This window comes from Semicossyphus pulcher, unplaced genomic scaffold (assembly GCF_022749685.1).
Source record: "Semicossyphus pulcher isolate SPU_LCO1_2020_fin unplaced genomic scaffold, fSemPul1.0.p SCAF_20, whole genome shotgun sequence".
Classification (NCBI taxonomy): domain Eukaryota; kingdom Metazoa; phylum Chordata; class Actinopteri; order Labriformes; family Labridae; genus Semicossyphus; species Semicossyphus pulcher.
In genome coordinates this window covers 1,726,236-1,740,170 of record NW_027211694.1, presented here as the reverse complement: position 1 = coordinate 1,740,170, position 13,935 = coordinate 1,726,236, and the positions used below count along the sequence as shown (strand labels likewise).

General features: G+C 40.7%; 1 protein-coding gene across 1 annotated transcript; it reads right to left on the bottom strand.

The window, feature by feature from the left end:
• Positions 1–3,225: 3,225 nt before the first annotated feature.
• Positions 3,226–12,468, bottom strand: LOC138599512 (CD63 antigen-like). Its single transcript, XM_069671221.1, has 9 exons — positions 12,360–12,468; positions 10,740–10,796; positions 6,906–7,025; positions 6,745–6,819; positions 5,539–5,634; positions 5,304–5,429; positions 5,113–5,145; positions 4,945–5,028; positions 3,226–4,184 (listed from the first exon to the last, which is right to left on the bottom strand). Exons 1-9 carry the CDS (start codon positions 12,417–12,419, stop codon positions 4,092–4,094), a joined length of 744 nt encoding a protein of 247 aa, XP_069527322.1. The 5' UTR covers positions 12,420–12,468; the 3' UTR covers positions 3,226–4,091.
• Between the last annotated feature and the right edge of the window lie 1,467 nt (positions 12,469–13,935).

Sequence of the window (13,935 nt, the reverse complement as noted above, 5' to 3'; positions counted from 1 at the left end):
TTCACAGTAACTCGCATGCTTATTTTAGATAGGGTTAGGGCTAGAAAGACACGCAGCCTGGTCCTCAGAGTGTCTTTTCGCACAGCGGAAGTTGAGTCTGACATTTTGGCTGACACATTATACGAATTGGGCAAGGGGGTGGAGCTTAAAAGGAGTGAGGGGTTAGCAGACCCGGAGTTATCAGCTAATGCTAGCAGTTAGCAAGGGGCATCTGTAATTCACTCTTATTTGATATTAATTTGGATGCTATAATTTTGTCAGCTGAAAAACAGGCTTCTAAAAAATGTGCTTTGTGAAAAAGGGCTTTTTCAGGGTTCCATGGTAACGACTTGTCAATCACAGGTAGGCCCGCCCTAAACCCTCCCCTGCTTTCTGGTCTCTGTGGCTCTAAATGGGAGCATCATTGACTAAATGAACATCACGCTGTGTTGAAGAAGACTTGAGATTGAGACCATAAACTCATTAGGAACATGTTTACTGAGGGAACACATCAGCGCCCCCCTGCAGGCCATTAGGAGGAATACAGGTTTAAAGCACGTCTCGTTCGTCCATTCTTAAACATACATCATTAGCTTGTTCACTTCACCCTCAGCAGCAGTTAAATGTTCCTCCTCTCTGAACATTAGCAGCTGTGTACTTTATGTTCAGCGATCTCTGGCAAAAGGCCTGTAGTGAAACTGCCTGAGGCTGCTTCACATGTGGAAAAAAACACACTCAGGAGCCCACATGCTGCATTCAGGAGCAACTTAAAGCAACAGACACAATCACAACACGAGGAAGAAAATGAGTCAGCTTCCGTTTTGATTCGGTGAAGGATCTTCAGTGTCTGTACGTACAGGTTACAGACCAGGATGCCACGCAGCTTAATTAAAGCCGCCCATAATACCATCGAACTGTGCTTGCTTTTTTAACATGCCTGTCAGATTAGTATAGTCTGCATTTGATAACAGGCTTTTAATTCTTCAGAAAATCTTCCGGATGAGGTTAAAGTGTATCATGTTGGGAAAAGGAAGCATTGGAGCAGGAGGAGAAGGTAGAAAATGCTCCAGCATCTGTCAAAGAAAAGACTCGAGAATTTAATCTTTGTCACCTGCACAGCTTGTGTTCTCCCGCTTTGCTTCGTAAAGACCAGAGAGTCATTAATGGAACCATGTCTTATTTGTTTTTGTTATGGTTGTGTTTTAATAACTACCATAACTACAGCGATAGAGATTGAACAGAGGGGTGTTAGATTTCTATGCCCCTGTGTCGAGATCTTCGATCAGATTTTACAGCTGTAGAGCTGCGTGACAAAACAAACACCAAGTGTGTAATAAGCTTTACTGAAACTAAGAAGAAGCTGTGAAGGCTGCAAACTAATCCCTTCAAGCAAAGAACGTCCATAAAAACTGCTTGTTTTCGCCTGAACAACAGACTCAGATTGTTATTTTAAGTGTAGTTACATCACTCTCCTTAAAGCCTCCAGACTCCATTTACAAAAACAATCATTTTACCTTGCACAACATGGGAGTTGTTGGTCCGCTGCTGCCTTGATTGGTTTGTTTGTTTTTGTTATTGTGTGAGTTTGGTGTTTTAAATGGTTAGTTCACATCCAAGAGGATATTTTTGTAACACACAAGAACACAAACTAACTAACAGAAGGAGGCAGCAGAAGACCGGTAAACTAAAGTGTTCTGTGAGGTTAAATCACTGTGTCTGTCAATGGAGTCTGGTGTGTTTGCAGAGAGCGATGTAACGTCTGTGTATGGTTAAAACAATCATCTTCCTCTGTAACAAAAAGGTCTATCTCTGTAGGGATCCTTTCTGTCATGTTGTCACACACTTAGAATAACAATCTGAGCCTGTCAGTGGAAACAACAAGAACTTTTAGTGGACGCACTTTGTTTGGGTGTGGTTGCCCCAAAGGATTACATTACAGCCATCACAGCCTGTTTCGTGGCCGCTGGCTGAAGCAATCTAATGGAGTAATTGTGTGCCTTTTTGTCATTAAGACCCCAACATATGTAAAAAATAGGACCCTTTGTTAAAAAGCACCAGAGTTATCCTATAATGCCGCATCATTTATGACTGCACTGGTGTGAATGAACGTCTGGATTATATGAAGAATGTGAGGACTGTTCCTCAGCACAAGCAGTCAGGTGAGTCAGACTGTAGACTCCTCTCTGGTGTGTGCTGCCATCTAATGCCTGTCTATTTATTTCTGTGATAAGGCACACTATGTGGCCAAAGGTATGTGGACACCTGAGCTTTACAACCTTATGTTATAGTCGAGTTGATTAGCTTTAGCCAGGGTTATGTGTGGAGTTTCTAAGGTTGGGTGGTTTCCTCTTACAGACCTGCTTGTACATTTACATAATAAATTAACAGGTTTTTCTAAGTGTTTTTGAAATGCATACCTTGATTGGTTTGTTAGATCACAGCATGACTTTGCAGTGCTTATATATAATCTTTGTTTTTCCGTGCATGTGCATCTACTAACGAACTTGTTACACAATCATGACGGGATGTTTACAGTTTGTGTTGAGACCTTCTTCACGCAGAAAAACACAGCTGCTGCTAATAACGTTAATGGTGGCTGCATTCCATTTAGGTGGGCAAGTTTAACGGTTTCGTAGCCATCTCTTTATGCCGGCTTCGTGTCGTGTAACTGCACCATCTGAACATTATTCCTGCAGTTTCCCACTTTCAGCCTTCCCCTGACATCCACCCGCACACCTGTTCCCAATCACCTTATCAGCTCAACAACACATTGGCTTTTTTTAATCCTGCTTAGTGTCTTCTCCGCTTTGTTTTCTGGTTATCGTTCGAGAAGTGGAATCCAAACTTTCTGAACTAAGATAACTCCAACCCATAAAGACTCCTTGCTTCCTCCTCATTACTATGAAGGCTTTACAAACTGGTACACCCTTAAGCTGCTGATTTATAATAGTAGCAGCCATGTTAACCCAACATCAGTCCTTACTAGCCCCATACCAACTCTCTGAATCCTCCCTGAGACCCCTTATTCTCCATCAGCCCTTCAAAAACCCCTTTTACCACCTTAAATCCCCTCTTCACCCTCTGTACCCCCTTGTTCAACTTGTGGTAATTCTTTACCATCCACTTTAAACGTTACCATCACCTCCTCCGCCTCCTTGGCCGTCCCATCAGGCCGTTATGTAACGGGGAGATGAAACGCTGCCAAAGGTGAGGAAATGCTGATTACATAAGGACACGAAAGAGGGAAACTTTCGAGGTTATTCAGTTTATTCTGAAACGATACAAGTGCAGATTTCACAATAAAACAGTTCCTGTCTTCCACAAGTGGTTTAGTGCTCTGCTTTCACAAGACAGATGTGCTTTACAAAGCGGTAGAAAATATACAAATGCATTGTGGTGCATTTTTTACAAGCACTGAAGTTTTCTCTTCGTCGTTTGAACTTGAGGAGGTTTTGAAATGTTGTTGGTGACCTTTTAGTGGTAAAACATTTTAGAAATAATGTTAATAAAAAAGTTACTGACAACAAGATCCCATATTGGTTTCCCATTTATTTGTTTCCCAATCTATGTAGAGATTATTGACGAGGCAAGTTCTGGTTGGTTTAAAGGAATAATAACACCAGAGATTATAGTGCAACAAGGTAGCTTTAAAGCTAAGATACAAGAAGTCGCTAAATCACATCGCAAAAATACAATGATTCTTTACTGAGCTAAAAATAGATTTTCCAATCTGTTACTTTGTAAAAACTTGATATCGCCTCCTCGGGCTGATTGATCTGTAGTCAGATGAGTTTAGAAGCTGCTTCTTTTCAACAATACATCTTTGTTATACAGGACGACAACACAATACTTCATCAAATAACACAAGATAAATGATTCTAAAAATATAAATGTTTGCAATATTTTCTACAATAGAAAGCTGGGAGAAAAATCAAGTCTTCCTGCAGAACACCACCTCATCCTTCTGTTTCCTGCCTTCCTCGACGATCTCTTAAAGGGCTGAAAAATGCCATAAAAAAAGTAAAGAAGAAGAGGTCATATAACGACCCCTGAGTCCTCCTGTTACAGTGCAGAGGTTAAAGTTAGGGGTCATGGGAGGAGGGGGTTTGCCCTCAATAGCCCTTCATGGCGATGGATGATCCTCCTGCGCCATCATGACGTTTAACCTGATGGATCATCAGGAGGGAGACCAGCAGGCCCAGCAGCTACGAAAACAGGAAGTCAGTGAGACAATCAGAGAGACAGGTGACAGGTACAGAAACACCTTGACTTCCCACAGGAAGTGGAAGACATCGAAGTACAAACGTGTAGAATTTGAGAGACTGATATATAGCAAGGTTATACCTTTGCTTTTCATCATCTTATTCAGACTGTTAGCTCGCCAAGCTAACACAAAGCATTGGCTACACGGAAATTAGTGAACGTATGGGAATGTAACAAACTCAAACCTAATCAAAGGTCGCCAACGCAAAGCAAAATCATGAGTCAAAATGATGCAACACAATGTCTGAAAATTAAGGGCAAAGTTTAATGCTGTACAGCCCATGATGGCTAGCTAAGCCAAGTGCTAAGTGTTAACTTTAAACCAAGGAGCCTTGGGTACATGTCAGCAGGTTGTCTTTGTGTCCAAGATTTGGTGGCACATATGTTTTTTATTTAAAACAATAATCAATTAGCAAAGTCTAACATTAGCTATCTGTCGCTGATTGTTGGTTAGCTTAGCTTAGCTGCTGTTAGAAACCACATAATGACTTCTTTGGACCTCAAAATGCAAAGTTTAGAACTACTTGACTTGAGACTTGAGGCTTTCCTGGATTACTCGAGTCGGGACATCATAGCAAAGATTTACTTGTGTCTTGCAAAACAATAACTTTGTCCCACCACTCAGAGGAGCTAACCCGAGCTGCAGCAAATAAATACCAATTAACCAGTCACAGAACATGACGTGACTTCGGGGTGGCTTACTGCGGTGACAGCAAATCCAAAGAAGAAGCCCATGGCGATCTGGAAGGCTAAGTTAATCCACCCAAAGATCCATTGGCTGCAGCTCTGTAAAAGGAGATGGAATAAGAGTTACTTTAATGGAAACATAATTGCCTGGTTTATTGGTTGGTTGGATGGTTAAATGAATACCTGTTTGTAGATTTGGTCCGGGCCGATGCTTCCCTGAAAGAAAAAGAGTCACATGGTTATAAAAATATATTAAAAACAGTCACTTATATACTATCAAAACTCAAATGATACGAAAGTCTCAAGAGGTCCAGCTGTCTTTTCAAGAACAATACTCAAAAAGAGATATTCCAGTTTTTTTTTAACAAACCAACCTGAGGTTTGGCTTTACATTCAGCATTTCCAAATCCTCCAAAGCTTCCATATTGAGAGTTGCACTCACAGGAGTTGGGGATTTTATCACCCCAGTCTGAAGCCCTCACCACTCCACAGCACTTGCCCTGCAATCACATTTGTGCCAGTTTCAATTGACTAAAAAGCTGAAGGAAGTAATTTTTTAGCATAGCTAGCCTAAATTACCAAGGGTTAATAGTACACATAAAACATTACATTTAGCTGTATCCCATCAAGCAGCACTCTCAGGTCCTCATTTTCCATGTAAGGCTTGGCCACTTCAGCGGAGGCGCTGTCAAAGCCTTGTTTAACCTACACAAAGAGAAAAAGCAACATTAGCATCAATAAAGCACAAGACAGATAATATAAAGACAGAAAACATTAGAATCAAAATGTAGAGAACAATGTTAGCATCATAGATAGACAAGAGGGAGAGTGTTAGCATCAAGACTGAGTAAACAGAATGACAGCAAGATACTTAACAAGAACTAGCATCAAGAGAGAAAAATGTTAGCATCAAGGTGTACAGACTACGAGTCCAAAATTACTTGCTACTTACTTATTCATTTATTTCACGTGGTAGTTAAAAGGGGGTGACTTTAGATAAAGCTATTGAGAGTCACTGTCAAGGTACAAGGTAGAATAGACAAAGGTAGCGTCAAGGTATGTGGTGAATGTGTCAACAAGATGGCAAGCAAGTACAGAGTAGAGAGGGATAATCAGGGTTGACAGACAAAGACAGATTAGCATTAATATAACAGTGTAACAGGTAGCATCAAGATACACAGCAAATGTTAGCATCAAGCTATCGAGCATTAAGATAGAGAGGACATCAGGTCAGGCAAACAAAGACAAATTAGAATCAAGATAAGAGTGTGAACAACGGTGTCGTCAAGATACAAGAGAGAGAATCAACGACGGTAGCGTCAAGTTATATAGTGACGTCAAGATATCTAGCAGAACAATGAAAGCATTAAGACAGAGAGAACATCAGGGTAACAAGACGGAGAACTTTTCGAATCTAGAAAAGAGAGCAGGAGAAATGGTAGCGTCAGGAAAGCGTAAACAAAAGTTAGCATTAAGATACTTAGCGAAAATTAGCACCAAGATAGCAAGCAAAAAAAGTAAGACAACTAATGATCAGCATTATGATGAGAGAGTGTTAGCAATGGTACCGTCAAGATACACAGAAAATGTTAGCATCAACACAGCTAGGGGAAAAGATAAGAGAGCTTGTAGTGATACCTTTAGCATCAAGATAGAAACAGGAACAGAATAAAATTAGCGTCATGATAACAGAAGGAGTGAGTCATGGTAACTTAGAGTCAAGATAGAAAACTTAAGCTTAAGAAAAGGATGTAAAGAGTAATGATCGAGATAAGGAGGCGAATAGAGAGCTAGATCTGTGGATAGATATACAACCTTGTTCCTGGTGACGACGACAACAATGCCAAAGATCATCATGATGATCATTCCGAGCCCCATGAAGCCTGCAAACTGGACATGAAACAATATCAGCAATATTCATAGATACAAAGTGTATTTTAATGGGTTTCCTGTTTGATATGGGCTCTGGTACGTACTATCTTGAGGACGATGTCTTTCTCAGAGCAGCCGGCATAGATTCCCAGACAGGAGATGCCGAGGACGCCGATGGCAAACACCCACACCCATGCCAGACTCGGGCTTCCAACCGCCGACAGCTGCTCCGCCATGACAGGACAAAGACACGACACAAACACTGAGTTACTGCAAAGCTTTAATCTCAAACGAGATAATAAGGCTGACATTATTTTACATGTTTGTTTCAGCATTTAAAAGACAACAAGAAGAGCCAAACTAGTACAGCTGTAGGTGGGCTCTTAGGTTGTGTTTACGGCCACAGAACAGAAATGAACGCTACGTTACCTAGCCGGGCTAACCTAGCTTAAAATAAAATAAAACGCTTGGCTGTAGAGATTAAATGAATTTCTTGAAACTTTATTCCTATAGAATCCCCCATGTGTAACACAAACACTCGACATGAATTGATATTGCTTTATCGGGATTAGACAGACAGTAGAAAAAAATGTTCAACCAAACACATCTCACAGCGGCCATTTTCCCCTGATGTCACGCTAATGGTTGGAAGCTCAAATAATGTTTTAAAGTGGCATAAAGGTGAGGGACACTGGGTAAAGGTAAAACAACATATTTTACTCATTAGCTGCCATAGACAACAGCTAATGTTAGCATTTAGCCACTTTTTAGCTGTATTGCAGGATGTGGTTGTGAAGGCATACTTTCCTAGCTAGCTGTAATCTTTGCTAGCTAACAGTAAGGTTAGCTAGGAAGTAGTTGAACGCTTATGTTAGCTAACAGGTCGTTGCGTTTGTTGATTTAACGTGAAATATGGCCGATTTCCGTCCTTATTTTCACTATCCTGATCTTTTCGGTTACAATTCACTGGAAATCTGTGATCGTGAAATGATTTGTCTGCTGCTACGTTGACTAGCCAACCTGGAATACAGCAGTACAGCATTGTAAGAGCAATTTAGCCTCCATTCCTGAGCGTCAAATCAGAGGAAAACGGTCAGTTACATTTCTTTTTACATTAAGTGATCATGTTTTTGTCTGGAAAGTCCATTTGGACAAATAATAGTTGTTTGTTTGGGCCAATACTGTTCAAAAGGACCGTATGGGTGTCGTGTTTCAGCCATTAACAACTTTAAATGGAAGTTGGAATGCAGGAATCTATTGAAAACCTGATGATGGGTTTTGGAAAATGCTTTATAAAAATGCAAATTACACTAGATTGGGTTTAAAACAATGAGCTCATAGGCGTCACGCTTGAAGAGAGAGATGTTATTACTCCGTAGCGTAGCCGTCCTGTTTTTCTCTCGCTGACAAAGTGGACTGTGAGAATGGAAAAACTCCCCCGAGCTGCATCTGTTCTGGATTAACAAAAGAAATCAAAGACTCCACTACGTCCTGGCAGCTGCTCAGCTCCTTGTAAACATTCTCAGGCCTTCACCACAACTTCTTCTAAACATTTCCAAACAGGTACGACAGCGTACAGGACTGTGCGTGGGATGTAATGACTATAAACCAGCCTTGATTTTCACAAACGCAAAACAGCTGCTTTTTTTTTTTTTCATTCAAATCCTCACGAAACGCTCGGAGAATATTACATTACAGGCATTAAAGTGTCTGAACGTATGTGTGTATTCTACTGACTGTTCCTGCTTATACAAGTTCCTTGAGACCCCGTTAACCCTCTCAAACGTACGCTTGATTGTTTTAATTGTCGTTTACATCTGACTCTGATTTAACTTGATTTACCCCGAGTCACATTCCAGTAAATCTGCTGCTCCTGCTGCCAGCACACATCCCGTAATAAGAAGCTGTAAATGCACGTTTGGCAGCGACCACCGACCCAACATAGACGTTGGACAGGGAGGAAATTCATCTGGCAGAAGACGGCACACATTCCCCGACCTGGCAGATAAACCACTCCACATGTGGTTTTGCTATTGCTGACAGTATTTGTAGTCTGTTCCAACGTTTAGGGACGTGAAGGCTGTGTGACGTTAATATACCAAGAACAAGAGAGAAGTTCGGGACAAAAAATACTCCAGCAAATACACCTTCATAGAACTCTGAATCGTTGTTTTTATACTTCAATTTCTTTACAAAATAAAATGTAAAGATGTAAAGTTTCCCCTGTTTCTTGTCTTTCTGTTGAGCGTAGCTAGTTAGTGGCTTAAGCCACATTTTGGCAGAAAAACAACTTTGTTTAGCGAAGAAAAAAGTAATAGTTGGGTTTAAATAAGTATCCTTGTTGCTTGTCGTACCGTGTTTTGGATAGTGGCATAATTTAGTAAAAGCCTTTTTCACTCAGCGGTTCCGTCTGAGCGTCGTAACGAAGCTCCGTCCTCATGCCACCTTTGTCAATCTACATTGGACCACGCGACGCGGGCGTAAAGCTGCCCCACTGTGTGTTTCTAAACAGCGTTCCGGCGTTGCGGAAGCAAAATGTGTGCGAGGTGTGAACAAACAGGTGTTTCAAACACACACACGCCGCTGTTCCGCTCTGCCGGCTCCACTGTTTACACAGACGCCATTTGGCCTCTGTTACTACCTCCGATGCCGGCTCAGAGGCGGAGCGACTTCACCCCACCGTTACACCTCACTGCGTTCTACATAGAAGACGGAATGTAACAGAGGCGTAACAATCCCGCCTTGAACCCGCAGTGTATAAAGGGCTAATATTGACTTTTGGTTTCACAGATCTTCGTACTTCATCAATGGCTTCCTCTTTTTCTCCTGCAATAACTACTATGGCCACTAGAGGTAGTAGCCTCATTATAAACATAAATCAGTCCCTCCAGGAAGTTGTGATTCAGCGAATTCACACAAATTTAGCCAATTTCCACAACTTTTTCATGACCTTGCAATTTCTGTTAATCTCCGCGACTTTCCTTCCTATTTCCCCCGCCGGCATCGACGTGTTCATCACTAAATATCGATCTTCAAATGTCTGCAATGTTTGTAATCATCAGTTACTGTGCCTTTAATATCTGCAGAACGCTGCGTGGTGGAGACGGACTGATGTTCTAACGAGTCTTTAAAGAGACTCTAAAGAGTGAATCCATGATAACAAACCCAACACTCGTCGACATCTTCTTCTTCTCATTTATCCATGTTAAAAACTGTTAGCCGTTCACTTAGCCACTTCCTGGTGACTTTAACTTTCCACCAGTCAGAGGCTCTGTCACAGATAGGAGTCAGTGTTTGTACAGTGAGATAGACATCACCGTCTCTTATCAGTGGTTTTATACGAGCGTAGCTCCTGAAATAATAGAACAGCTTCAGTGTGATTAATAACGTGTAGATTCTTCTTTAGCGCAGTGCATAATTACTGTTCCATGGCAATTTCCTTCAGTTTCCTTCAATTTTTACACATTTTATTTGACATCTTGACACAGAAATTGACAGGAAGTGATGGTTTATTGGAGCGTTTGTAGCTCACAGTGAATGCATAACATGTTGCACACAAAAAAGCCTTAACACATGGCAACTTTTTCAAAAAATCTGCTGCCAAAAATAATGCATCTTAGGCTGCAACAATCAGGGAAAAGGCCCGCGAAATAATATGATAAATATGGGCCACAGTAAGCATCTGGACAGACAACCTTTATTGTTGTAACTTGGGTGCGGGCAGTCTCCTTCCAAAGCACATAGGTGTGTTTCCAAAAAGTCAAAAAACGACGCAACAAGAGACTGCCTTCAACCGCCTCTTTCCCAGAGTTAGTACAACTGTGGTTTAAGAGCTATGAAAGCATACGAGACTCAGACTAGCAGGAAGTTTGCTCAACTTGGACATCTCATCCGATTATTATCCTGATGATGATGATGTTGTTGTTGTTGTTGTTTACCTGGTGGTTGTAGGCGCTGGCTTTCACCGCCCCGAAGATCAGCAGACAGCCGATGATCTGAGGACACAACACAGAGGTTAGTAGGAGGTTAATGGTTTTAAATGTGGACCACAACCACACACTTAACCTCCCTCGAGGACACTGCAAGGTAATATAAGAGGTAAAGTCTGGTTTTATGTCGTCGAACTGGACTGGAAACATTTATGTAACCAAGATATGCAAGACAGTTTTAGAAAAGAGTCAAAGTTTGACAGAAAAATACTCCAGTTTAGCACATTAGGTGTGCAAATATGGAGATAAATGAACAGTTAAAGTATCTGGAAAATAGTGTCTATGCTCAGAACATTAAAAGACATGTTTCTATTCCAGGGAGGTTATTTGTACTGTTGCATGCTGGGCTTTTATTTTGTAGTTTCTGAGCTCAAACACTGGAGGGAGACAGAGGTCTACAAACTGAACACCAGTGACCTTATATAACACCTGACTATCACACACACAGACACACACACACACACACACACAGCTGGAAACAATTTACCTTCACATAGACCTCATGTATGCGGGCACTGTTTGTCATATGATGTATATTATGCAACATGTTCACGTCTCTGAACGACGTTTTAAAAGACGTTCGGTAAAAACAGACGAAGTAAGAAGTAAGAAGGGGAGAGCGCAGAGGAAATCAGATCCTAAAATGTTCAGAAGAGAAAAGAAAAAAACACTTTAAATATTTATGTTTGTTTGTTTTCGTCTTTGTAGCGCTGAACGTCGTTTGCTTCATTTTTTAGCATTCTTGAAGGTAATTTCAGTTTTTTTCTCCCGTGTGTCTCAAATTGAAAACAGGCTCTTCCAGCTCGGCCTCCTTCAATTCATTAGTTTCCATCAGCAGCTCGGAGCTTCAGCAGAGAGGCTTCATTAGAGGGACGAAAAGGGGGTCTGTGGGCGGGCTGGAATAAGACACCCCCCCCCCCCTTTTACTGGAAGTGACTGTTGACTGTTAACACGAGATAAAAAGTGAAACTTTCAGCTGCTTCAATATGATTAAAAATGAAGTTTTGCACATTACTGTGATTAAAGTTTACACCTTTAAACTATAAAATAAATTTGTTTTTAATTGTTTTTATTTATTTTAGGTTTATTAGTTAGTTTATTAGTTTAAAGTTTTTATTCCTTCACATTCTTTTAAGTTGATCTTTATTTAAAGCATCCTTTGGACAAAACTCCTTTTCACTGTTATTTCTTGTATATTTATAATTAATTAAGTTTATTTCTGTCATCGAAGTTTCTACTTTTCTCTCTCTTTATTTCTGTTCTTTTCACAAAACAACTTTTTCATCCCCTTTTATTGACAATAAAAAAACGTTTTACAAACCTTTTTCATTTTTTCAACTTAGATTTTTCGTTTCCAAACACTTTAAATAAACTGTGACGTGTTTGACAAAAGCACCAAAAGAATAAAATCATTTCACTTCTGAAAATAAGAAACGATGAAACTTCTTTTTTCTTTCCTGTCTTTAGTTTCAAACACTAGTAAAAACAAACTAATGAAAAATTAACCCTCAAGAAGCCAAAAAAAAAGTTTTTAAAAAGTCAGAAACATGAATAAAAAAGTTGACTTACTGCAAACAGCACGTTGAAGAAGATAAAAAGGCATTTGAGGCATCCGTTAATTTTCCCCATCTTCAGTTTTTGGTGTTTGCCTCTCGGTGTGTGTGAGCGTGTTTGTGTGTGAGGCAGTGTGTGCTGTGATAAACTGCTTGCACAGGGAATGTAAGTGAAGGTTTGATGCAGAGCTGCAACACACAGAACCGATTTGCACACAAGCTCACACAGGAAAACCACCAACTTTTGACCTCACATTGAAAGAGGTTTGACATGTGTCAGGGACTCGGTTCAGCCGCTGGAGACGAGTTTTTGCTCATTTAAACATTCACATAACTCAGATTCAATTCTCATTTCTGTTAAATAAAAACACGCTCGAGGCACCTGAATGTCCGATATGATGGCATTAGTTTATCTGTAAGTTGTAGTGTGTATTACACAAATATAGCTTTGCCAAGTTGAGAACAAACTCGAAAGATTGTCAGAATCTCTCATATGAAGCAATAAGAGAGCTCTTGACAAACATGGACAGGAAGTTTGGACAAGAAGAATCAGCTTTTGAAGATAACACTTCTTTCCGGCTCCCACTGAAGACATAAATCTGTCTAAATATTTGGTGCTCTAAGGGAGTATTTCCGGTGTGTTTATGGTAACAAAGCAAGATGTCATGTTCAACTCAAACATCCACGCTGATCTCCTCTGAATGGGACACCTCATTGAAAATAGTAAAAAACAAAATAATTCCAAAGTTTTTGTTTCGAAAAGGCAAAAAGGAGAAGTTGTTTTCATCACAGATGTAAAGTCCTGTTTTAACATAAGGTGTTTTTGTCCTTTCTAACTGCTCTAGATCTATGCAGTGTTTACAACAGGTCTGACCACACCCCCGCACACCCACCCCTTGTGCGTGTGTGTGTAAGCTAATGGCTCCATCCTTCCCGTCGCTGTTAAAAAATGTGAAGGTCAGAGAAAAAAAGTAAAAGTAAAACAATATGCTGCCTGAGGCTCCCAGAGGAGCGACAGGCACACGTAGAGAGAACAGGTCTGCTTTTAACAGGACGTGGAGTGTACGGATCAGGAGGGCCGTCAAACACCGGCACTGTTTAGGTGGAGGACGTAAAGTCCTGAGTAAAAAAGTACGGGAAACAGAGGAACGGTGCAGCCCCCAAACATTTGAGGTAACAGTGAACAAAAGCAGATGTTGATGAGTTCAAAACAACCAATCGCAGCTCAGCTTCTGCTGGGCCCCTGCAGACGTGAGGGGTGAACCCTGTGTACTGTTAGCAGCCTGCTGTATCCTCACCATGTGGTCGGTTAGCTCTGCTAAAAGTTGTTTTCCTTTGTAAAAGTGTTGTTTCATCGAGTGGTATGTTAATTAGGATTTTCGTAATGGTTTTGGTTGATTGTAAATTAATTTAAGATCGCCACATTATTAGCATTTGCTAGCTTGATTGTAGCTTCATAACCATCTGACAGGTGTAGCCACTATCCAATAATTAGCTGAATTATTTTTGTTTTAGAAATTTATTATTACAAAGGTGGCTGTGCAAAGGTGGGTTGAGTCGAATAAAGGAAACCGTCCAGCAGAGTCAAATTC

Bases quoted from the DNA above. Each gene is read 5' to 3' on its own strand.
- LOC138599512 (XM_069671221.1), bottom strand. From the start codon at position 12,419: ATGGGGAAAATTAACGGATGCCTCAAATGCCTTTTTATCTTCTTCAAC. The intron at 7,026-10,739 runs GTAAACAACAAC...ATGGCGGAGCAG, and splicing joins CCAGCGCCTACAACCACCAG to CTGTCGGCGGTTGGAAGCCC. The intron at 6,820-6,905 runs GTACGTACCAGA...TTTCATGTCCAG, and splicing joins AAGACATCGTCCTCAAGATA to TTTGCAGGCTTCATGGGGCT.